This window comes from Eretmochelys imbricata, chromosome 2 (assembly GCF_965152235.1).
Source record: "Eretmochelys imbricata isolate rEreImb1 chromosome 2, rEreImb1.hap1, whole genome shotgun sequence".
NCBI classification, from domain to species: domain Eukaryota; kingdom Metazoa; phylum Chordata; order Testudines; family Cheloniidae; genus Eretmochelys; species Eretmochelys imbricata.
In genome coordinates this window covers 87,733,030-87,760,336 of record NC_135573.1, presented here as the reverse complement: position 1 = coordinate 87,760,336, position 27,307 = coordinate 87,733,030, and the positions used below count along the sequence as shown (strand labels likewise).

Genomic DNA, 27,307 nt, shown 5'->3' with positions numbered 1-27,307 from the left:
GTGGCAAAGCCTCTCTGCCCAGACTGACTGATGTTGTATGTAAGTGTGATTGATTCGGGAACCAAAAGTCTTAGCAAACTTTGAATACGACCAGCAGGAACAGTGAAGTATGTATTTAGTCCTTTCTACCACACCTTTACAGTGAGCATGGCCCACACTGATGAAGTGGTGAGACCGACTGAGCCAAGTTCAATTATAAGAAGGAAACAAAGGCACTAGAACAGAGATGAGTTGTCCATCAAATACTGGGAAGATCTGCTGCTCTCCCCCCCCACCCACCCCAAAGAAAAGAGAGTGTATTTCACCAGCCCTTTAGGTGTAATTAAATTAGTCTTTCAGCATCAAGCTATAGAGTGTCAGACATCTCCTGTGTATGCCCCAGAAACCAACTCAAATCTGTACATTAGTCTGGATTGAAAGACATGACTAATCTTTGACTAATGAGAAGAGAACAAACAATATAGACTGCGAAGTCCCTTTCCTATAAACATACTGGTTTAGTTTCTAAATCTGTCGTACATACAAAAAAAATACATGTAAACTGACACTGGCTCTTTAAGAGGAGGAAAAAAACCCACCTTCAGCTCATCTGAAAATTTACTGCTTGACACTGAGGGAGCAAGGATTGTAACTAAATGTAATTGTGTGACCAGCATAGCAATCAATCAACTCTGATATCTCTCCTCACTCTCTCTGTAGTATGACAAAAATCTAGCACACTCCAGATTAATGTTTCTCATTCAAGAGAACTGGGCTAAAATACTTTGATAGTCTGGAGGAGTACCTCCAGAAAATGGCAGTGCCCACCTACCTGTTGATGTAAAAGGGGTAAGTTTAGAGTACGAATCTAAAGGTTCCCTGGAAAAGATGAACTAAAGCAAATTTATTCCTCCAAGTCAGCTCATTTTGTGATCTCTGTACCAGTTCATAAAAGCTATTTCAATTTGTCTAACCGTGGCTCTGGGTGAGAAAACTTGCTAAAAAATTCAGAAAGATCTTAAAGAAAACAAGCTTTTATTTAATAGTATTCTGAATTTTAAATGGCATTTGGTTGGTTCTTTTGTGTATATTTTCTGTGTGGGAACATGTATGTAAACTGTGGCTGTAAAACAATCCAATTATTTGATCGGGGGAATGGTGAAGAAGCCAGGAATTAGCAGAAGGAAGAAAATATATATAAAGAGAAAAAGCAAGGAAGACTCGTGTGATTTTTTAATTTACAAAAACACATTAGTTTTGAGATTTCTTATTAACTGCATTTAAAGTAGATATTGTGCCTCTGTATAGAAAGCACACAGCAAATAGCCCAGAAGTATGTATTTTTTCCTTGCAGTAGGCATTAGGATTTTCTGAAACATGTTCATTTGTTATTGTAGACACCGACTTCAATTTATGTCATTATAGACATCTGTGGCCATCTGCACCAAAATGTATGGGACAACATCCCCAAATCCTGGAAGACTAGCTTACAAGACAGGATTCTGATGATTTCACAGACCACTTACATCACCTTTTTTGTGGCTACAGAGATGTCCTTAAAGAACCAAACTTAAATATCTATAAACTTTGTATGGCGTCTTACAGGGGTTCTAAGTGGACACAGTAAATATACAACTGGTATAACAGATCTAATGGTCAGCTCAACATATTCATGTTCTTCTAACCTCAGGAGGTAATTTCTTCCAAAACCTCTCTTCTCTGGAACAAGTTTTATAGCTAGTTAGAGGGATGCTAGCTCATGTAAATTCCTCCCACACGCCAGTATTTTTATTTCTAATTCTCTCCTTCACCAGGGAATTTGCAGCCAGCTGGAGTTCTAGGAGCAACTCCAATGTGTGACTGAGCATGGAAATATAGAACTGACTTCAGTACCAGTAGAAATTTTCTACATAAATGGAAGGTTTCAAGTGTGGCCACTGTACATTTCCTAAAATGCTCAGTCAGTTGCCTCATGTCTTTCCCAAGATCTTAAATGCCATATTTTGGATATTTTCATACTGCAGATTGTAAGGTCTTCTGTCAACTATTTTTGTCTTTTGTGCCATCAGATACTGTGACAGTCATGATAGGTTTAGGAAGAGTCACAGATTTGGCTTCTGTACAGAGGTCTCATGCAGAAGGCCTAAATCTAGCATTTAAATATGGCAGAGAGGGGATATTTTGAGCCTTCTCAATAAGGAACAACCTCCCAGGCTGTGGAGCTCAAATAGGCAACAGAGGACAATTGTGTCTTAGTGGGGCCCTTTATTATGCTATTTTTATGAGTGGCAAGGTGTGATTTTCATGTTTTTATTAACTATTATTAATGCTTTTGAGAGTGAGTGAAGAAGCTGAATTTTTACAGGTGAGTAGCTTTGACCATCTTTGAGCCAAACAAGACTATCATGGCAAAGATACAGAACTATTTTTGGAACATAGGAATTCTCATGTTGGACCAGACTTGTGATCCATCCAGTGCAGTATCATGTCACTGACAGTGGCCAGTGCCAATGGCAAAGAATTGCGTGACTAAAAATCACTAAATCACACTGTGATTGGTTTTGGCTTCTAGGTGGAGAGTTGCTGGGGGCTGAGGACTTGTAAGGTGTACACTGGGTGTATTCATGGTGCAGAACATTGCTAGGTACTGGCTGGTGGGAGTTGTGCTGCTCTTAATAGGGGATGGCCAGCCCAAGGTGGGGAAATTGGGTCCTCTTCCCTCTTGCCCCCCTTTCTCACACAATGTTTAGCTATGGGGAACGTGCCTCTTCCCCCCATGAGAACCATGTAGGCAGATGGGAGGGGGAAAAGATGTAGCAATGTTGGGCTGCAGGAGAAAGGAAGAGAACTTCTCTTTCTCTCTCCTTTACTTATCCCTGATGGGACCTACTGCCCATGGCATTTAGATGCAGCCAGTAATGCCCACTCCCATGATTTTATTTGAGTTTCACAATAGTTGGTGTTTTTCCTGAAGTCCCAACTCCTGCATTTATGGGATTACATGAGAATATTAGCTTTCATTTTTAAGTAAGTGTCTAGCTCTGATGGCTGCAGAAAAAAACCCTTGATAATGTGAACTGTAAAGGCTGAACAAAAAGAAGGCAAATAAAGAACCAAACATTTATTGTTTTTTAAATCTCATTATTTGGGGGGGAGGTTTGACTTACAATTTTTGAGTTCTTGGAGGTGTTAATACTGCTTCCTTTTTTTTGTTTGTTTGTTTTATATTTTGTTTTCGACCCTTGCAATTCATTTTTAGGTCATGCCCCATAAGCTGAAAATCACTGGCCTAATATCTAAAGCCCGGCATGATTTGCATTTTAGGCACATTGGGAAAATATTTTATTTCCATTTACCTACAATATCAGAAATGACTTGTGATAAGGCACAGTTCTTAGCAAGAAACCAAAAAACCCCAATCATCCAGAGCTATGTAATCATGTTGAGTAAATTTAAATTTAAAATCACCTTCACAACAAATCATCTCAGATATTAATCTCAACCTAGTGGACAACCACAAGAAACTTTGCCTTTGCAACCCTGTCATTTGAATTTTGAACACATTTTATCTGTGGCTACCTGGTGATGTTATATCTTCCTAACTCATTGCAGTTGGTTAGTGCAATCAGTTACTACTCTGTCCCCAAGCTCAGGCCTCATCTATACTTGAGACTATCCCCAGTTAATCAGTCAGTAGCCAGAAACTGGGGTAAACGCAACAGTTTTCCTTACCTACTGCTGGGTTTGCACCAGTGCAGTTATCCTGGCTTCTGGCCACTATTGCTAAACTCAGAGGATAGATATGGCCTTGGTCTAATCTCAAACAAAATGAAAGGCTTTTAAAAAGTTCATGGTTATGGCCAGAACAATGGGACACTGTTCTTACATGATCTACAGGCTTTTCTAGTTCATCAGCTAAACTGGAGTTACATAATAAGCTACTAATGTAATTTTACTGCTCTCACCAATGTCACCGGGGTTCTGTCCATCAAATCATGTCAGGAGAAAACAGAATTATGTCTGTGCTGGTTGTCATCTTGAGGAAACCAGTCATTATACATGAACATCACTAACAGCAGCTTATCTATTCTTACTTCTCCCACATGGAATAAACAGTTAAGTCCAGAGAACTGCTGCAAAGTTAACTACTATAGAATTTTCTGTAATTTTATGAACAAAAGAACTCACAGACTTAACGGCTTGCTTCCAGCCCAAACAATCTGCTCCCTGATTGTGGTGAATGGTATACAATAGTGACTTGGCCAAGAGAATAATGGGAGGAATGGCTCTGGCATAAGCACCAAAGCTATTATGGAGAAAGATTATTATTAATGGCAGTGCTCAACTCCTTCCTGTGTGACATCTCTTGACTGGCTACCTAGCAAATACAAGATAAAATGATATAGTTGTGTGTCAAATATGCACAGCTGTAGCTAACTCCTCTGATAATCCAGCAGCAGTGCAAGCTATCTGCCAATTTTTGAAAAATATTAGAATAGTTTTAGAGGTGGCAGGCCATTAGGAAGAGAGAGCCCCAGCACACTAGGAAACTTTGCTGCATGCAAGACAATGATATCTATTTTAGTACATAGGTTCCTGGATGATGTAACTGGCTGGATGTCACATCCTATGCTTGCAATGTCTAATCACTAACAGCAGCTTTAATATGATGCCCAGAACACTGATGATAACTTAAGGATGGCACCATATTTCAACTCAGATTCTTGGAGGACTCTTTTAAAAATAAACCATGTGCTAAAATTCATATGTACTTCCACTTTCCTAGATCAGTTAAGAAAAATGGCAAATTCAGTATTGACTTGCAACACACTGATTTCAGTGGGAGTTATGTATGCTGTAAAGCAGTGTACAATTTGGTCCTTTCCCAGTGCTCACTTTTCTCTACATACATTTCTGTACTGCGTATGAACATAAAAGAAAACAACATGGCAGGAAACTAGGTCTTACATGGACAATTTCAAGGTCAACATTTTCTAAAGTCTAAAAACCGAATTCAGCAGCAGAGCCTACATACATTTGTGGGTTACAAGCAAATATATGAACAATCATGACATATTTCAGAGTAACAGCCGTGTTAGTCTGTATTCGCAAAAAGAAAAGGAGTACTTGTGGCACCTTAGAGACTAACCAATTTATTTGAGCATAAGCTTTCGTGAGCTACAGCTCACCTCATCGGATGCAAACTGTGGAAAGTGTAGAAGATCTTTTTATACACACAAAGCATGAAAAAATACCTCCCCCCACCCCACTCTCCTGCTGGTAATAGCTTATCTAAAGTCATCACTCTCCTTACAATGTGTATGATAATCAAGTTGGGCCATTTCCAGCACTCATACACATTGTAAGGAGAGTGATCCCTTTAGATAAGCTATTACCAGCAGGTGAGTGGGGTGGGGGGAGGTATTTTTTCATGCTTTGTGTGTATAAAAAGATCTTCTACACTTTCCACAGTATGCATCCGATGAAGTGAGCTGTAGCTCACGAAAGCTTATGCTCAAATAAATTGGTTACTCTCTAAGGTGCCACAAGTACTCCTTTTCAGTCATGACATACATATGGCTAAGCTGAGTAATCACCCAAACATATATCCATAATATACCCATACTGTCCCTCTGTGTGTATATTATATCCTCACTTGTCCTTATTCTGAAATTGGAGCTATGTGGACACAAGGGTCTGCCTGCATGGGCCCAGTTACAGGATCAGGGCTTGTAAAATCTTTGGGATAGCAATGTATCTCTTGTGTGCCTTTTGCCAAGGGCCTGGCACACTTGGAGGTAAAATAATAAGTAATAATAATTTTGGCTTACCATCTTTGAGAGTGATCCCATCTTTAATCCCTCTTTTAAGTAATTCATATATACTTGTAAACCCAACCAGACATACGTGTGTACTAAATCTCTATTATACACACTGTACATCACAAGTGTGCTTATTTTCATACCAAAAACTGTTGAAAGATCGTAATTAGGATTGCAAAGTAAAGCATTTGGAAGTTAGGTAATGACAGAATTATGCAATTTGTGTGTATTATGATACAATCTTTAATTACATAGTTACATAATATTTTAAGCACAAATCCCCTGCATCCATTAATGTACAGGATGCTCAGTGAATGAAGCAGCAGTTCAGCATTTCTTTCTGTCCTCTGCATTCCCTGCACAGAATACAGATTTTTTTTTAATTTCCCCATGAACTCTTCTATTGTGCTCATCTCTGTAATATCTGAATATCTTACAAGTATTTATGAATTTATTTTCAAAACTCTCCTGTGAGATAGAAAGTATTATTTTTATTCCCATTTTACAGATGGAGAGCTGAGGCAGAGAGAGGTTTACGCCAAAATTTGTTGAAGAGTCCACTAATTTTGGGTACCTCAGCGAGTGCCCAGCTTCAGACACCTAAGGCTTTTTTCAAAGGTGCTGAGTTGGGTACTTTGTTTCAATTTGAGTGCGGAGTGTTGAGCACTTTGAAAATCAGGCCCCACATGTCTCAAATTGGGTACCTGAAAAACACAGATTTATTGACAGTCTCCAAAAATTATGGTTTAAGCAACTTGCCCAGCATCACATAGGAAGTCGGTGACAGATCTATGGATATAATCCAGTCTCTTCAGTCTTAACCTGTGCCTTAATAACCAGACCATCCAACTGCCCTCTGATTCATTCAATACACACACCTTCCAACCTCTGCTGAGAATGAGTCAAAATTCCTACAGGCCATAGCCTCATGCACTGCACAACCTTATCTCATTCACCATTCATTGGATGCAATGAATGAAACAGGGGTCCTGTGAAAAAAAGTATTATGTGATTACACTGTTAAAGACTGCATCAAAACACATCTTTATATACAGAAAACTATCTTTCTGCAGGCCCGTATACTTCCTGAGGCCCATACACTTCCTGTTAAATCAATATTGTGCCTTTTAGATCCACTGAGACAATGGCAACTCATGACATTTATGCACCATCTTTATTTATGAAATAAAAGGAAAATGTGCAGAGCAAATGGATGCAAATCCGTGTACACGTGTCTAAACATCACAATATTTTGGGCAGGACAAATGAGAAGGAAAACCCTAAATCAGTCCTAAAAAGAATTTGTCTTCCAAAAATATTTGTAAAATGCCAGTGAGATTTATGATGCCTACCACTATTTTTCAATTTAAAAAATTAATCACATTACTGTATTCAAAAATACTGAAACACACAGTATGAGGCAAAGGAAACCATAACAAAATATCAAATTGCTTAAAATGACATGAAATTAATAACCATGTTGTTTTTAGCACTGTAAAACTTCAAAGTGTTTGACTTTCACAAAGGAAGTTCCATCATTAGCATTCACTACTCACACATGGAACAACATGGCAGAAAGCATGTCTCTGATGATGCACAAAGAAGTTACTTACAGGTAATAAGTGTAGGAGTGATAGCTTCTTCTGCCATGATGGTGGAAGGATTTAGGCAGTGGTGGAAAAGATGAAATGGAAGGAAAGAAAAGCCAAATATTAATGTATGAAAAATCAAGATGAACTGAGACCAGAAGTGGTGACACAAATGAAAGGTAGTACAAATGCATCTGAGGCATATCATGCAATATCTGTCCATTCCAGATATGACATAAATCTACAAAAAATTTTAAACAGTAAAATACATAATACCTCACTGAAATGTTAAATTTGACAGTTTAAAACAAGTGTAAAAGCTAAGTAACATAATAGTTATGTATCATATACATCCATATAATACATACACAAACACACACACACGTAAACATGATTTTATTTCACATTGTATTAATTGGTTTAGGAAGGACACGACATCTCTACTGCATTAGTTAGAAGTGTAGGAATTAAAAGTCTTAGAATGCTTATTAAGTAGCTTCTCTTCCTGTGGAGTTTTTTTGGAGGCTCTGTCTAGTTGCTCTCATTCCTTAGAGACATTAAAACTTAACCTACCATGGATATGATTACCCTAGATTGTCACCCAAAACTTGTTTCCAGAAAGCCAAACAAACTCTCGAAGTATGTTTCCACTTTTCATTAGGCATTTCATTGCAGAAGAAACCTTGGTTAGATTACTTCACAAAGATTGAAATTCACTCTTTCCCCAAGTAAAAGGGCTATAGTCAGGGATCACAGTGGAGGTTTGCTGGTGGTGAGACTATAGAATCCATCCCAGGCTGCGGGTAGAATCCTGCACCTCTACTATTTTTGCCCCTGGGAATACTACAAAAGGCCACTTGGATCCCAAACCTCTTCATCCATGTAAGCATGGACCCAGTACTCTTTCCTACCTGAGCTCCCTCACAATGATTCCCTCCACTTCAGCACATTCAGAGCCAGTGAGGAACCCACTGCTGCAATGGACAGAGTGCACAGGGCCTCCTGCCCAGCTGCTCCGCCTGCTGCTGAACCTCTCTCCCTCCCTGATCCTGAAGCGGGGAGGGGCAAAGCCCTCCGCAAAGGGATGAATTTCACCCTGGTCAGATACAAAATATTGATTCTAATTAAAAAGAAGCTAATTTCCAAAAACCATCACCTCGCCATAGCTACAAATAATGTTAATGTACTGGTAAGATAAAAGACGGAAATAAACTGGGTAGGCATCTGTAATTCTCACAGCACACAGCTACAGCGCTTTGACTACAGCAAAAACTTGTAAACAGGCCCGGCAAAGGACTACCATTAATGCTAACTTGCCTTAGGCTACATGCTGCAGGCATCCCTTTGAAAACTAGGCTTTCATCACATTTTCTCTCTCATCTTCTTTGTTTGAGGATGCCTTCAGAAATATTTTCCAGTTTTTATTCCCATTTTTCTGATACTTAAAAGTATTGTTTAAACACAAAAGGCTAGGTATTGAATATTTAATCAGATGTGGCACATTTGCAAAATGCACACCTGTTAAAATTGGATTTAAAAAAAGAGCCAAGAATACGGTAACAGGAAGGCTATGGATAAAATCGTGCACTCCTTACTCGGGTATATCTTCTACTACATTCAGTGCCCGCAGGAGGGGTGCAGGACTGGGCTGTATGAAAACGGTTCTGTTTACTTATATTATGTTGGGAGGAGGTTGTTTTGGTATGTGGTCTAATCATAATTATCTTTTTTTTCCTTCTCTTTTCAGAAATTACTCATTCTCTAGCTCCCATTTAGAATCTCATGACACCGCAAACCCTATTCCTTGCCATATGTTGCCACGACAGAGATTTAATGTAATTAGTACAAATGTTCTCATACATCTAAAAGATGTATAGCAATTTTAGAAACAACAATAAATATAATTAATCAGTGCAGCACGGCTGGTTCTTGTATGCATAATTCTGCCAAACATGTTATTGAGATAAATTATGCTGTTTAAAAAATGTTGAAAACTCAGGTGCTTTAATTTGTGTGAATACATCAAATTACAATTTGATATAACAGGAGAAAAATTAAATGTCTCATGTTCAAGTTATTTTTATATTGAGTTCTTATAATATGATCAAGAGGTTTCAGGTGAGACTCCTTGAAAATTAGATTCTATAGTTTTAAATTCCCAATAATTCTGAGGTTCTGCAAAGAGAAAATTTGTTATAAAAATATAATGTTCTAAACCTGGGTAATTTAAGAAATAGAAAACTAAGACTTACAAAAACAGATCATTTAGCAAAGACACTGTCCATGCTTTGGAAAAATCTTAGTTTTAGAAATGCAACCTTAAAAACTGAGTTCCATTTTACTTTTTATATACGTGGATAGGTCCTTTGGCATGTTTTATAAGTGGAGGTTAACCCAGGTGCCATAGTTAGTATACTGGCTTCTGCACCACCCCTCTTCTGCAGCTGGCATAGAGGGCATGGCAAAGGGAAAAGAGGGCCTGGTTGGGTCTTCTCCTTGTTTCCATGCTGACTGTTGGGAAATGTTGGCAGCAGGTGGAAATTAGAACAATCTGAGCTACATCAAGGGAGTGGACTAGTGCAGTTGTTCTCAACCAGGGGTCCGTAGCCCCTGGGGGACCACGAGCAGGTTTCAGCATGGCTGGTATTACACTCGCTAGGGCCCAAGGCAGAAAGCCAAAGCCCCGCCACGTGGGACTGCAGCCCAGGGCTGCAAGCCCCACCACTGGGGGCTGAAGCTGAAGCCTGAGCAACACAGCTTTGTGTGGCCCCTTATGGTGTGGGGCCCTGGGAAATTCCCCTGCTTGCTACCCCCCTAACACCAGCCCTGGCTTTCAGATGCAGAAAAACAGTTGTTGTGGCACAGGTGGGCCGTGGAGTTTTTATGGCATGTTGGGGGCGGAAGGAAGGGCTCAGAAAGAAAAAGGTTGAGAACCCCTGGACTAATGCGCTGCAAGCTCAGCACCAGCGAGTGGAAAGGGTATTCCTGAGTAGCGCTAAGCATTCCTTACCCATTTAAACAGATACATACATTAGAAACTATTCGAAGGCTCAGGTGTATATGTGACGCAGAGCAAAAACAAAAGAACAAAAACAAGAAAAGAACCCTTTATGGTTGTGGAAAACTGAGGCAGTTTCTGACAAAATCAAATATTAATAGCCACTGGTTTACTGAACTCCCGTAGCACAAATTGGAACTGCTGCATCCCAAATGAACATACCCTCAAGCAAACCTCTCCCGTTAAATTGAATTTTTCAACCTCCAAACTTTTTGGAAACTTAATTGAAATAACAATAATTAAAAAAAAAAGAAAAGAACAGATAGACAATACAGTAGATTGAATTATGCCTTTTATCTATCTATCCACCCCTCCCCCTTCCCCGCTATTATCCAAGAGCCTTAATACAATTTTGGAAAGCACTCCCATTTATTGTTATTGTTTACCAAACATTACAGGAATATTGCTATCACTTTCATTCCTGTTTCATTCATGTTGTTGTTTTTATAATTTGCCAATGAAAGCAAAACTTTCTTTATGCATGTAGTTGTCAGTGAGGTCCTGCAATTTTCAATGCAGGAATGTTGGAGGCAGGGGGAAACTGGGTAAGTCGCTTGAAACTGTTCAATGAGGGCTAGGTTCAAATTCCATTCAAGTCAATTGAAAGACTCCTACGGACTTCAATGGGCTTTGGACCAAGTCTTAAGTGAGACAGACAGATCATATTTGAGAGCAGATCACGCCACAGACCTGATTCTGATTTTGCGGACATCACTGTAAATTGATATCGCAATCATGATCCAAGTCCCTCCACCCACTGTAATAGCCATTAGAGCAACCGGCATCTTTATGCTGGAAGAAGGGTTTAGTGGTTAGCGCATCAAACTAGGAGACAACAGTCTAGGCACTATTCCTAGCTTTGCTGCAGATTCCTTATATGCCCTTGGGTAGGTCACTTAATTTCTCTGTGCCTCAGTTTGTAAAATGAGAATAATAATTACGAACCACTTTAGAGGAGTATTGGGAGATTTAATTAATATAGGGTATGAAGTGCTTTTGGGGTTCTTGGATGCAAAATTCCACAGAAATGCGAGGTACTATTTTTGGACACAGTCTCAGGACTTAGTTAAGTCATTACTTAGTTAAGTAACTGATTCCCAATTATCAAGAAGTATAACCATCATATGGTACAATATTGATAAGTTTGTTACACTCAGAAGTAGTTAAAGTACCATAAAACTTATGACATACTGATATTGCCCTTACATTACAATTGTACTTAGCTTGCAAAACAATTATAAATTCTCTTTGAATGCATAATGTATACACAGCAACTGAACCTAGGTGAAACACAGGGACCCTAGGTGGCATAGTCAGTTGTTACTCTACTGAATAACTGGTTCAAGTTTTACTTGGGTCATAAGTGCAACCATTTCAGGGCCTGTCTATGCTACAACTATATGTTAGGAGACCTGGACAAAACACAATCATCCCCGTATCTGGTTAAAAGCTGGCTACATCTTGTAATGTAGATGAGTCCTAACTGTACTCTACAGTCTCTGTTCAAGGCTACAGTGTGGTTCAGGGACATGGTTAAAAATTAGTTATCTGTAAGTCCCATCTACACTACAAGACAGAACTGTGTTCTAAGAATGTCAAGGGACAACATTTTGTAACAGAGTTCCCGGACAGGGTTACTGTAAATAGGCCTTAGTGGTTTCCATTTAATCACTAGAATACATGTCTCAAACACTAAGAACATTTGTCCCAAATGATGTCAAGGGGGAGAAGAGAACCAAGTGCCCTACCCACACCTGCCATCAACTACATGGGACTGGAGCCTTCCCACCGCCCACGGATTGGCTTATAAAAGGCCACAGCAAAGCAACAACCTCTGGAGCAGCTGAGGGACCAATATTTGCCTGCTCGGAGAAAGACTATGGAGGGAGCAGGAGCCTAGCAACCCTTTCTTTGCTCCTGGGTAGCTCTCCCTGGGAGGCAAGAAGAGCCTTTGCAGGAGTCTCTCTCTTAACTGGAATTACTCTACACTTTGCCATTTTTTAACAAATTGTGCGAATCTGGGCTCAGGAGAGGCTCAGAACTGGACTAAGAAGGGTGTTGCATGTAGGTCAGGATTAAGTGATGCGGGACTGGCAAAGCAATGTGGAGCGCCTTACTCTCTGCATGTCAGCATTATGTCTGGAGTGGTTAAAATGGAAAGTATGATTGCAGCAAAGAATTAAAACGTATGGAAGGAGAAGGTACTGCATTTCAGAAAAGATTGTACTCTTGCTACACAGGATTATAAACCCTGTAGTTTACTGGGAATGTCTGGATTTTCCAGGACTGCTCCAGTGTCCCAGATACTATTTAGATTGGACTCAAATTTCCTCTCTTCTCTGTGATGGTCCCCCATTGCCTCGACTAGTTCCTGTAGTGGTCACTCCCCCTCCACTAGGGGAGCTCATAATTCCCTTTCCAGGACCTTCTTCTTCCCTCTACTGCCCCTCCCTCTATCTTAAAGAAAACTGGCGCCCAGCTGGCTCTGTGTTGTGAACCCAGTGCACGACCTGCCTGCCAGCTATTTAAATGTGCATCTGAGGTGCTCCAAGCCTGGCACGATCACAATTGCTCAGTGTGCTCCAGACCTATTACACACTACTGGTATGCACACAGTTCAATCACCAGCCTACAAGCAGCACAGTAGGGCCAGCACAAGTGGGCCTGAGTTTCCTTTAAGAAAGGGAACACTGGACTGTGATTGGGAGGCCAGAGGTAAGTTCCAGGGAAGTTAAGTGAAGGAAGGTTGGAAGGAAAGGGTAAGGGATGAGCACTCAAAGGACAAACATTCACAGTCCAACCTGTCTTCAAGTTGCCAAACCCTATTCACCCACTCCTTGAACTACCCCCAACCCGAACACCAGAGCTGCAAACTCTTTCATACCTCAGAATAGATAGTCAAACTTTGATTTAGCTTACTACTGAAATTTTCCCAACATAGGCAACAGCCTTCCAATGTCCAAGCTGCTAGAAACTTGCAGTTTTCTCCCTTCCCCACACTTTACACTGTTATGATATTCAGAAAGGAAGCAGGGTTTTCCATTTAAAAAAACAGGCAGCTATCTCTATTGCTATAGCACTTTTCTAATGATGTCCAAAGCACAAAACCCAAACGCATGTGTGTTAAACCTACTTTTGGAAACATCCAGCGTCTTTGCAAGAGAACCGTTTTATTTGTTTTTATGGAATGAAATCTGCACAGAACAATATAGACTTAATCCACACCACAATTCATCTCAGCTCCCCCATCCCCTTTCTATTTAGACCAAGCATTTCTTTTATATTCAAGATGGGCAACTTACTCAGATTTCTGTGGGGAATCATATAATATCTAACTTTCAGCTGAGCTGCTAGATAGAGACGAGGCTTGCCCTTCTGGGACAGAGGTACAGTTCTTACATTATTTGGGCCCATCATACAGTAGTAATACGTACAATGCTAGAATCATTAACCTTCAGTTGTTTTTCCTTTATCACAAAGCCACAACCCTTAATTCACAAAAAAGCGCTGCAAGAGGAAAAATTCATATAGCACAGTTCATAAAATGCCACAAGGCTTCAGGGAAAATAAGCAGCATTTCCTTAACTCTGTGGTAAAGGGCAGCACGGTGGCTGGATACATTTACCTGAATCACACTGAAAACTGCTGTAGGAGATGCTCTGACACAAATATGCACATAGAAAACATATATTAACTGCTCACCTTTTCTTCATTACCAACACAACCCCCAGAAATATAATAACGAACAGCAAGATGCCTGCAATGACTCCAGCGATTTTAACAGTATGGTCTGTCTCCTTCTCTGGCTCTGGGTCTGGTTTTCGAGTAGCAGCTCCTATGAAGGTAGCAGATTCAAAAGAGGAGGGGAGAAAAAGAATAAAGACATTACACTTTCTTCTCCTGTTACATTTAACATACATAGTAATAAGCATTATCAGAGCTGACAGACAGCAACGCTTTGATTAAAAAAAAAGGTCTCATATATACTGGAAGGAATGTAATTGTTCATATTGTTCTACAATATTTTGCTAAACCACAACACAAGCTGGATACTGCACCCACACCTGACCCTTTTATAAGACCCTCTTCACACATACAATTTTTTGTATTTTTATTATCTGTGTTGGCTCCCTGTTCTTCCTGCCATTTAAAAATTTGCTAACACCACAATAACTATCCTAAGCCTTTATCCAAATTTGATTTGCTGGAACATCTTCCTTAATTATTTTTCCAAAATGAAGCAGTAATTCCCTAACATATTAGCTTAAACACCTGGAAAAGTGAGATAAGCTCATTTACCACACGCTTTACCAGCAATTGTTTTTTTGTACAATAGACTTTTTTTTTTTTTTTTTTGCCTTTGGAAATCTAAATCTAGGTCACATCTGGTAGGCAAAAGACTCCTTCTAAGCAATTTATTCACAAAGTGGGAAGCAGCTGATGATCACACCACTGGCACCCACATTTAATATCTGTTTAAATGAGATAACCAGTGCCTTGCAGCAGCTACTGTCTTAGCTTTTCCAGCTTCCCCATTTAAAAAAACCCACCATTTGTACTGTTTACTGTATAATGTGATGGAACGTCAAATCCGTGTCTGATGAAATATCCATTTCCTCCACTAAATGAGTTCAGGATGAAAAATGTTAAGGACATAATGTTCAACTCACTAAACTGAATATATATTTTTTGAGAACTTACACCTTTTAAAATCAAAATATCACATATTTATCATTTGAGACACCACATCATCTTTACAAAGTGGACAGATAGTCCTAGAAATAGGAATTTATTTATCCGTTTTCTTATTACAGCTTTTTTTTGGATGGGGAAAGAAGGGGAGGTAAAATGCAATTAAACTATAATATTTTAGAACTGGCATTCCCATCCCAGTCTCTTGGTTTCATTAATGGCACTGAAAGCCACAGTTGTTGTCTACTTGTCCTTTCATTTGCCTTTTTATGAAAAATGGCTAAGGTGAGGATTTTACCTGGGGCCAAATTTTCACCTGCTCCTCTCCCACAATCAGGGCCAGATTTTCAAAGGTGGTCAGCATCCAGCAATTCCTGTTGTGACACTTATGGACCACATTTTGGAAACAGCTTAGTGCATTGGATGAGACAATCTGGCCTAAATGTGGTGCCTAAATGTGAGCTGAGCCCTTCTGAATATTTGGACCCAACTGTGGGTGCTAAGCTCTTTTGAAAATTCTGGCCAGGGTGTATTGTAAACATAATGGGATAGAGATATTTACTATCTATGGTAATTCCACCATATTTACTACATATATCTTACTATGAAATAGTCCCACTGAAATAAATGGGAATCTGAACTAGTAAAACTCCATGTGTCTAAGGATAGTAGAATCAGGCTCTATATTTTCTGTAATAGACACGCATAAAATTTTGTTCTAAACAATCCTATTTTTAATTCCCCTGTATCATATGAGGGATTTCTTTAAAAAACCTTCCTATTATTATAATATATACAGCACTCAAAGTGTGCTAGAAGATACCTACAGTACCTTCTTAATACAGAAAACAGCTGTTGAGCTGAAAATGGCAGGTAGGAAACACTGAATCAAGAGTGATATAAATGACAAAGGAAGATATGCAATTTGTAGCAAGGGGAAATGAGAATTCAAACAATAGCAAGATCTAAGCTTTCAAACTATTCTTCTCACATTCATCTTTGTGCTCTCCTCCACATGGCTAGTCTGACTGGAACACCCACCATCTTCTAGTGTGCAAGGTGACCACCTTAATTCAAATAATTCCTTATAATTTCCTTCGTTCTATGAAAGCTAGCATATTTTCTGTATTAACTCAACAAAATAATAAATGCACATGCCTACCAATAAAAACAGATAAAATCTTGCTATACTCTGAGGTAGAGCTCTGCACAATCCAACATGCCTTTCTCAACATCTATTACCTCCCTCCATGACAGCACACAGCCCTCAACACAATGGAACCACTCTGTTTATAATGTGCAAGAAAGGGAAGAATGCCAAGAGCCAATTCAAAGCATTCACATATTCTGCATATCATGGAGATCATCTCTTTTAGGGTTCTTTGCATGGCTGTATGCAGTGCCTTTTGGGGTTGAAGGGTGAGGAGGAGGATCCACCATCATACAGATGCTCCAGCTCACACATGGAGCTTTTCACACATGGAGAAGGGACATGGGAGCTCCAGAGACTAAAGTAGGGACATATGAACATAGGAATTGCCATAGTAGCTCAGACAATGGTCCATCTAGACCAGTGTCCTGTCTCAGTCATTAGCATGAGGTGCTTCAGAGGACGAGGCAAGAAACCCCTTCAGAAAGCAGATGAGGAATAGAACTGCCCCCCCATGATGGTTTCATCCTAATTTCCACTGGTCAGAGATTGGTTTAAACCCTGAAGCATAATGTTTTATATCCCTTTCTAAACTCTTTTAGCATGAGCTATTCTAAATCTGGATATTCTTGTTACCCCTATAATTGTCCAATCCCTCTTTGACTGTTACTTTGTTCTCGGAGTCAGTGACATCACATGGCAATAAGTGCCTGGTCTAATCCACATTTTGAGTGAAAAAGTACTCCTTTTATCAGTTTTGACTTTCCCACTTTTCAATTGTATTGAATGTCCCATTGTTCTCGTGTTATGTCACTGGGGGAACAGAAACTCCTGTTTTATCTTCTGTACACCATGCATTATTTTCTATAACTTTATCATGCTCCTTCTCACCTCTCTAAGGTAAACTATCCCAATCAATGTAATAATCCTTTTCATTCTTGTCACCCTTCTTTGAACCCCCTTTCATTTTGGATCCTTTTGGCAAAGAGTTATCAGTTCACTATTCTGTATAGGTCTGAACTATTGATTTATAATGGAATTATCATATTTTCTGTATTATTTTCCATCCCATTCTTAACATCTCATTTACTCTTTTTGACTGTAGCTGCACACTGAGCAGAGGTCTTCACCAAGATATGTCAGGTTTGTGAGTAGTTCAGATTTTTCTCTCTAATGTGCATTACTTTGCATTTATCAACTCTGAACTTCATCGGTCATCATGCTGCCCATTCCCTTAGTTTCGTTTTGTCCCTCTGAAGTTCCTCATAATCTTACCTGGACATGACTAACCTAAATAACTTTGTGTCACCTCAAAATTTTACTACCTTACTGCTCACTCACCCTTCCAGAGAATTAATAGATATATTCAGCAACCACTGATCTACCATGGTACCTTTAGGTGCCCCACTGCTACCCCGCTGCTAACCATATGCCATGATGAAAATTGCCCTTTTATTCCTACTCTGTTTCCTGTCTCTTAATCAATTTCTGATTCATGACAATATATTGTTTCTCACCCCTGACTATTAGTTTCTTTAGTAGCCTCTTGTGAGAGGCTTTGCCAATGGCCTATTTATAATCCAAATAAATTATGTCAGCTGGTTCTCTTGTATCCTTTATTTCATCAACAAGTACAACAAATCCTAAGAAATTCGTGAGACATGATTTTCCTTTACAGAACCTGGGCTGGTTATACTCGGATATATCACGATCTAACAGTCCTGGCATTTTATTACACTATTTTTATTTCAGTTTTAACCAGTTTGCCAGGTACAGATACTGTAAAAGGTTTACTAGTTTGTAACTGCCCAGATCACCCCGGAGCCTTTTAAAAATATAGTTACAAGATCTGCTACCTTCAAATCCTCCAGTATCATAGCTGTTTTAATGAGAGATGGCATATTTTTGTTAGTTGCTCAGCCACTTCATACATAATCTCCTTCAGAACTCTTAGATTTATAGCATCTGGGTCTGGTGACTTATTACTTTTTAAATTATCAATTAGCTCTATCAATTTCTTCTGACTTCTCAATCTGTGATAGTACCTCATTTTTTATGACCAGAAACGTGTAGTATTGGTATATCCCCTAATATCCTTTCTGGTGGAGACTGATACAAATAAATCATTTAGCTTGTGAGCAATGTTCTTTTATTCCTTAACTTCTCCCTTGGTGATCTAGTGAACCCAGTGAGTTTATTTCCCAGGCTTCCTATCTATTAAAATACCTATTAAAATAATTTCATGTTTGTTTTTATATCCATTTGTTCTTCAAAATCCATCTTATCCCTCTTAATTTCCCTTTTACATATTGCCTGCTGTTTATTGGTTTCACTGGGGTTAGATTTTGAAATCTATTTGGCTCAAATAACCTCTCAAAATTTGCCATCTAGGCAGACTGGTTTACATCTTGCTTCCTGACTTTGTTTTTGTTCAGTGGTCATGCCTTGTAGGAATCAGTTATTGTCTTCTTAGGTAGCGTCTATGCCACCTGTAAGGATTTTACTTCATTTACTTTTGACTCTAGGGCCTTTTTGACTAGCCTATTCATTTTATTAAAGTCTCCCTTTATCAAGTTTAGTGTCACTTTTTGGTATCTTATTTCCCATTAGGATGTTGAACATAATAATGCTATGGCCACTATTACTTAGTGGCTCAGCTACTTTTAATTCTTGAATCAACCCCTGCAAAACAATCTTGTGACTGCTTCATGGCTTGAAGGAGTTGGTGGAAAATTCCTCTCTCTTTCTCTCAACAGAGTTCCCAGGGCCCAGCAGAGTTACTCTGTCTAGGTGCTATGGGAAGGATTTGCCCCTTTGTGTCTGAATAATTTTGCTTATCTATTTAGGCAGGAGCTGCCTCATTCCCTGTGGTCTGTAAAGAGACAAACACAGTGCTGGAGGTTAATAAATAATGATAACCAATAATAGCCTCTTGCATGTAAAATAAGGGTACAAAAAGTAGTGTATGTCTTATTAAAATTGGAGTTAAGAAAATTGTTTGAATGAACTTGAAAATATAATCTAATTCTTTTAAATAGAATGTAAGCTTGTTTGAATTTGCTTGTCAAATTTGATAATTTTCTTGAATAATAAAAGAGCTCCCCCACCAGATAAAATCAAAATAATATTAGAGAGAGAGAGAGAGAGAGAGAACATACCCTATGTTTGTTTTAAATTAATAAAGCTTGAACTTGCTTGTTTTGGGATTTTTATGAAATATCTAATAAGAGAGATAACTGGGTCACTGTATGTGAACAAGCAATCATTAAAATAATCCCATCCCAATGGCCTACAGTCATATTTACAAACAAGCACAACAAAGGAATGGGATAAAAACAACTGCCCCAACAACTTCAGTTCTGACAAAAGCAATTCATTCAAAACCTCTAAGATTTTTCTACTGTTTATTTACATCAACAAATAATCCCTTGCTTTAATTAAAGTGGAGACCAATCTATTTTATTTCCCACTCAAGGCTGACCAATTGGGTGTCTCTACTTCCACTCTGCAGTTTTATGCTCTCTAACTGTACTTGCTCAATAAGTCATTCCCAAGTTTTTTCCAGCTAAATTTCATTTACAGGCGTTACCTTGACTGATGTAATGGATAAGTTTAAACGCCTCCTAGATAATAACACAGCTAGTCTAGACCATCTCAATCTCCAATGAAACTTACTTTTCCTGTTATTAACCAGCCCGTGATTTTTTTTCTTTAACAATTTGACCTGTGTTACACAGAAACTGGTAAATGTCCATCTGCTTCTCCCTAGGGAAAAATTAATAATCACACCTACAAGATTTCACACTCTTTTGAGGCATAATCAAATTATTATGCAGGCAGCATGATCCAAGTATTATCGTTTTTCAACACCTACCTTTAACTCATTTCACAGAGCAGGTCAGGGAAATGAAATGTTATACCCCTGTGTGACAGCTGCATTGTGATTAGGCAGTTGGAATCATGCAAAATGGGAAGCACAGACATGTGGTGCTGCCGTTGATTATCCATTCCAAGGGCTGTCACTGCCACATAGCAACAAGATTGAAAAGATCAGAAAATTTGGCTTTCAAGACCCCCAAGGCTTCCAAGGACACAGCAAAGCACAAGGGTAAGTGGGGAAGGTATTATTATTATTACTGATATTTTAGTAGCACCTAGAAACTCCAGCTCAGATTGGGAACCCCATTGTGCTGGAAACAATTCAAACACAGAGCAAAACAAGCCTTTGCCCCAAAGAGGTTCAGTCTAATGAAGACAAGCTGTAACAAGTGAATGTCACAAACTATCAGAAGAAATGGGAGAGGAAGGGAAACAATTATAAGAAAATATATTTACACAGGGCACAATGGGTATAAATAATTCTTTCTGCCCATCCAGCTAGCTGTTATGACTTGGCACTTCCATAAGCATCACCGTAGGTCTTGAGGAGGGGTCTGAAGGAGTACGGGGCAGTGTCTTTATGGAAGAGTTTTGGGAGGCTGCTTCATGCATAAAGGCTGGAGGGCAGGAAAGTGAAGATGCTTGTGTGAAAACCAGCCAACCAGGTAACTTTGCTGTTGGTGGTAGAGAGTTAGGCTGTGATAAAATATAAAAGCATATCAATAGCTTTCTCCTGACTGAGCTATGCTGCTGAAAGGGAAAAGTACATTGTAGAGAGGTAGGTCCTCCTTGTGAATGCAAAGAGATCGACAGAGTAGGGATCCGTGTTGAATCTTGGAATCCACATTCTTAGGAGGCCAACTCTTGTCCATGGGCTGATAAAAAACTAACTCCCTCCTTGAGGGGGATATTGGCTTGAAAACTCCATGCCAGCTTCCCCCTCAGATGGGTTTTTCCATGAGAGTGAATGATTGAGCTCCAATTTCCAAGGCTGTGGCAGCAGAGGCACTGCTACAAGGATACAACAAGCAAGTCCAAAGCACTTGCTATCTGAGTTTGAATTTTGGTTCAGATGCCAGGATTTTAGACTGTACTGGAGAAGATCCAAAAGACATACAAATTTGTAGATTAAATGAATTACCACCCCAACTACTCTTTTTGTACTGTAAACAACTGACATTCAGTCCTCATCTGCTAACCAGCATGTATTCTGCTCACAAAAGTCTCTGTTTCATTACTCCTGGCAGAATTCCAGCAATGGTAGAAAGCCCCCCTACTCCAACACATTTCACTGGTTGCTTTCATATCAACCTCCTTATTTCTTCTTTGAAAAATGTACTGCTTTTTTGTCCATATGGTTGAAGTTATGAGGTGTTGATAGACCCTGGGCAGGGTATAATTTGTGACAGAGGTGGGTTTGATTAATTTCCACCCCCCACTTTTTAGCCCATGTCTTGAATATATTAGTGTTGTAAACTCACTGGCTTAAGGTCTATTTTCTTTTTACAGTATTTCCCCTTTCTCCATTGCTGTTCCCTTGCCAAATACTCAGTTGTAGATGGTATTCTCTGCTGGGCAGGAAACGTGTCTTTCTCTGTGTTTTGTTTAGTACTGAGTCAACTGTCAGTGCTAAAATCCCTGTATCCTGATTCACCCTGCCTACAACATGATAATTCCCATTCAATCTTTTTTGTTTTGGTCAGTTCCTCACACACTGTATAGGGAGAACGGGGCCCTAATTTTCATGGAAGAGTATTTGCTTCTTTATTTGTGATTATTTTACACTATATACTGGTGCTCAGTTATCTTTCCTTCATTAACAGAGTTTTTACTTTAGTAAAAGTCATGCTGGTGTGGGTGTGTGTGTGCGCACGTGCATATGCTCATGAAAATATGTCTTATGAACAAAGGTATCGAGTCATGTGATACAATTAAATTCAGAGTCCCCAAGCAGAAGGAGTCTATCAGAAAAGGTCTATCAAAATAACAGCACACTGCCTAGCACTAATTATGAATTAACAACTTTGTTTATGACATTCCTCACTGATGCAAAGACATAAAAAAAATGAACGGAGAACAGCACAAAAAGAAATGCAAAAAAACTGTCACTGATGGATATGCCAAATCTGTTTGATTTTCAATTTAGTTGTAATTGTAAACTCACTTTTGGGTGATTCATTTTAGCGCATGTGAGCACAAAGTAGGTTTGTTTTTTTTATAAACATTCATACTTTTGGTAGACATAAGAAATAACATTCATTGTTGCCATAACCAAACCAAACTGCCAATATGATGAACATCCCTTGGCCTCACCCTGATCTACACTCCTGTGATTAGCTATACAGTATTGCCTGTCACGGGGCTATTTATTTATTTATTTTAAAGCCCCTCCTTAAAACCTCAGGTGCCTACACATAATTTTAAGAAGCCAATCCACTAAAACCAAAAAAGAAAAGGAATAAAATTAAAACAGCCCCTCAAGCTGAATCAACCCCAAACAACCAGCCACACAACAAAGCACCAAAAAAGTAAAACTTATTCCACTCTTACTAAAACCCCTCTGTAATAGAATCTCTGATACACTTCTTGGTTTACAATTGCCAAATCTTAAGACAGGGTGGAAAAGTAAGCAAACACAAAATGCCCCCCAATAATGCCTCGTTCCTCCTGGGAAGAAATTACTTTCCAATAGCTCCTTTTTTTAACTAAGAAAACCTAACAAAAATGAAAGATTCCCTTCCTCACACAGTGATAAAATAGTCCCAAACGCTCCCCTGTGCTGGAAGAAAGGGGGTACAAGGAGGGAGATCTGGTCTCTCATGTAGCCAGACCTCAGACCATTAGGGATTTGTGGGTCATAATCAACACCCTAGACTACACCAGAAAACTAATAAGCAGCCAGTGCAGAGCATGGAGCTGTGATGTACTGTGCTCTTGTACAGATAACTTCCTGAAGAAGCAGGAAGCCCCATTCTCCACAAGCTTAAATTTTCAAATAATTTTACAGGCCTTAAAGGCCAAGGAAAAAGTGCATTTTATCATGTGTTAAAACATATCTTTTTTCTTGGGTGGACTTGGCCAAAGTGTCAGCCATTGAAGAGCACACTACAGGACTCTAATCCTAAAGTGACAAAAACATGGGTTATAGCAGCGAAGTCCATATCAGAAATAAAAGTTAAAAGCCTCTTGGCCAACTGCATATGCAAAGAAGCAGTTGGGTTTACAGGTGCTATCTGGTCATCTAAGTGCAGCAGAAGTCTAACAAGACCTCATGAATTGCAATCACATGAGTTGTACGGTGAGATCATGCCTCCAATCAAGGAGGCTCATGGAACGGCAATAGGAGGTTATGACAATGCACTTCCATCAGTTTAGACTTAGGTAGCTAGCTCTTAGTCATGCTCCAAATGCCAGGCCATATGCATTACATGATTCCACTGCCACATTATTTGCCATGGATTTCACCTCTTTCCACAGAATGGTAATCTAGAATCTGAGCTTTTATTAGAAATAAATGTTTCTTTCAATTGCGAAGATAACCACTCAAACACCAACACCCTACAAACTGTCACTGTGATGTCCAAGTGAGTCTGCTGATAGCTTGAAACAATAGCTCTGAGAGGTGTAAACTGCCCTATTAATTTTAATCGGGGTCTTGCCCTATGGACTCAGATTCTGTAAGCAATGAATTTGGCATTTGACCAAGATAGTATGGAATTCAGCAATTTTCCCATAAACTTTGCTAGTCTGTTGTAGCTAGCCATTTTGTTTCCAGTCACCCTGTCCTCCTAGCATCTGCCTGCCTCTTGCTGTCCAGCTTTCTCCACAGGGGAAGCTAATTTTATCACACTGCAGGCCCCAACCAGAGCTGGAGTCCAGCATGCACCCATGGAATGGGTAAACCAGAAGTGCAGACTGGTGAGGAAGGCTGGCGTGAGAACAGCACATCACTTGGGACCTGGAGAAGCCTGGGAGATGTGCTGTTGCTGCCAGCTACAAGCTCCCCACTTGCCTGGCACATATGGGGAGATTACTCTAGACTAAACTACCTGGGTAACATCATAGGAACCACAGCCCAGGTAGCTGAGTTTCCCGTGGGTAAACATTCCATCCTCAAGAAGAAAAGACAAATTGTATGTCAGTTAGCATTTTCATCTGTGAGCCATAGTCGTGTGTGTTTGTGGGAGAGCAAAGGCATGGGGGACCAGTGGGGAGGATATTTCAAGATAATAAAATAAGTTAATGTTGAGAAACATAGGGGTTGTTGCTGTAGAATTTGGCCCTATTCTGTGTACAAGAGGCCCTGCTCCAAGGCACAGTAAAGTGTTCAGCTACATCATTTTAAGAAAGATATGAACAAATGGGAGACAGTCCAGAGAAGAGCAACAAAAAATAATCAGAGATTTAGAAAACAAAATGAGGAAAGATTGAAAGAACTGAACGTGTATAGTGTAGAGAAGGCTGAGGGGAGACTTGATAACAATTTTCAAATACGTAAAAGGTTGTTATAAAGAGGATATTTAATCAATTGATCAATTGTTCTCCATGTTCACAGAGGCTAGGACAAGAAGTAATGGGCTTAATCTGCAGCTAGAGAGATTTAGGTAGGAAAAACTTTTTAACTGTAAGGACAGTTAAGTGCTGGAATAGGTTACCTAGGGAAGTTATGGAATCCCATCACTGGAGGTTTTCAAAAATAGGTTAGACAAACACCTCTCAGGGATGGTCTAGGTATTCTTAATCCTCCCTCAACTTGGGGCACTAGACTAGATGATCTCTTGGGGCAGAAATGTATCATCCCAAATTTACCTGTAAAAGAAAGGAATCGACTTTAGTCCAGAGTAACCCCACCCATTCCTTCTATGGTCCACGGGCAAGCCATCACCACCTTATGGTCAGTGCTATCAAGGCAGTGGTTGGAACTATCATCATCATGGACACCTGATCTTCACCCATTGCCTGGGGGAGATCACTGACCAACACACAAAAGAAGTTTCTGCGCCAACCCTAGGCCTGAAATGAAAGGTCAAGAAAATCAGACATCCTACGAGTTTGTCTTGCTTCCACCTCTCCCCAATTTTCACAGACAAATATTTAAAATAAATTTACAGCTAGCCAGATTGTCAGTGTCAAGAGCATGGGTCTTGAGGCTCGGGGACATGAGAGCTTCCTCAAGGATAACTGGCACTCTGCTCTCTTTATGGGAGATAACAGCAATCCCCAATAGGAGCTCACCCTCTGCTCTGCTATCCCAGTTTGCCATCATCAGGAGGGAAACACATGTGACCAGATCACAGGCTGTGGAATGCAGTTCTCCCACACCTCTGGAATCTCAGTGAGCTGCACAGACTGAAACTTAACTGGTCAAGACTAGACACTTGACATTTTGTTCTGCTAGCATGGACACAGGCAGCTGGATTGTTCCCAATGCTTCCATGAACAGAAGAGTCCAAGGTCCTGCAGATCTGCAAAGAGCCTGATATCCAACAGAAGCTGATTAACTGGAGTTCTTTGGGATTTTGTGGATAGGAAGTTGGGGTTCTCATACCCCTGCAGATTGCCATTTGAGAGTTAAGTCCAAAGAGCATTCAATCCCACTGTCAATGGCAGCAAGCTCTATTTTTGTGTTGCCAGGGGGGTAGCAGGAGGCAGCAGGGCAGGGCAGAGCTCAGTCCCCAGCTCTAAAACTGGACAGACTTTCATCTCCGATTTAAGTCGTCATTTCCCCATGTATAGATTGAAAGTCTGCACTCTTTGTCTACCCCACAACCACCACCCCCAGCCTCCCTGCCATCTATTAAGAGGCTTCACTAGCAATGTTGCCAAGTCAGTCTCTCATAATTCCCTGACTCCTCCATTCACCACTTTTGGGTTTCCTTGGAGGAGGGCATAATGGAAGCCACAGTATTACAACAGCAAAGAAGTATTATCTGTGATAGAATAAAAATATGCAAGAGACTTCCTTTTTAAAATGTTGGACAAAAAGACAAAATATCTTTTCATTATTCTTTTCATTCCCATTCAATTTCAGCTTTGAAATACATAGCTGTAGAAGGTTACATCCAAGTTTTGGATGAGAAAAAGAGAAGCTTGGGAAAGGAAACTGGAGTTAAAAAGTATAAGGGAGGAAAAATAATTCCACAGAAATCTGCCTCTGTAGCTAGATTACAGTACTAATGTTGTATCTGTGCAAATCTCAGAAACATTTGCAGTTTTGGCAATAAAAGAACTGTCCAATTTGAAGCAACGTTAAACGTATCAACAAGAATAGACCCCTCTGAATGCATAATTGCTTATTACTGATTTACACTTCATTTCTCATAAATTGGTTGCAGTCTTTTAGGGACCAGGGGAAACTTTCTAAACTATCACATTTTAGCAAGAATACTTTAAATAGTAATTTTTTCCTATAGCTCCTTTCCCTTCATTGCTAATTATCACAATAATTAGTCATAAACAGAAGCTGTCTTATTCAATGATACCAAAACTAGGCTTGTATGAAATATGGGTACTTTGCTTCACAGGGTTTTCATGTATAATTTCTTTGGTTCTGACTTACACAAATTTGCATCGCCTCCTGTGCTTCACTTTGAGTTTCAAGTCTGAACTAATAGAAAAGATGAAAGCAGAACTTAGTCAAAATTGCTGCATTTTACTTGGTTTGTCTTCAGAACCATGAGTCTGTAAAATCCATATGGCTTTGATGCAAAACTGTAAATCAGCCCTGGCTCACTTGAGATGTTTCTATTTACATACAAACTTCGTAGTTATCAGCAATAATGGGAGGTGAAATGATGAAAAAGTACACGGAAGTTCAAAGTTTAGGAGAAATATGTTTGAAAATACACACACACACACACACACACACTTAATTACCACCCTAACAATTACAGTGTTCTAAAGTCATCCATTATCACAGTCTAACTCTCATTATTAAAGATGCACATTTTCAGTATAATGCATGGGGATAACGTTGCCGCAGATATTATGTATTAACATTTTAATTCTTTCATGGAGTCCAGAAGCCATGTGAGTGATATGCGAACTCTGTCATAACATTATTTTGCCAAAGTGGCATGCACTTTGGTCCTCTTGGTTACAGCAAAAGAGTAATGCCCTCCTGCTTGCTGTCCCTTTC

General features: G+C 39.5%; 1 protein-coding gene across 1 annotated transcript in view; it reads right to left on the bottom strand.

The window, feature by feature from the left end:
• The window catches only part of PTPRM (protein tyrosine phosphatase receptor type M), a 688,077-nt gene that overhangs the window by 208,562 nt on the left and 452,208 nt on the right, over nt 1-27,307 (bottom strand). Inside the window, exons 15-16 of the mRNA XM_077809062.1 lie at nt 14,151-14,283; nt 7,415-7,444 (exon numbers count right to left, since the gene is read on the bottom strand). Coding sequence (XP_077665188.1) covers nt 7,415-7,444; nt 14,151-14,283 — 163 coding nt within the window. The remainder of the gene's footprint in view (nt 1-7,414; nt 7,445-14,150; nt 14,284-27,307) is intronic.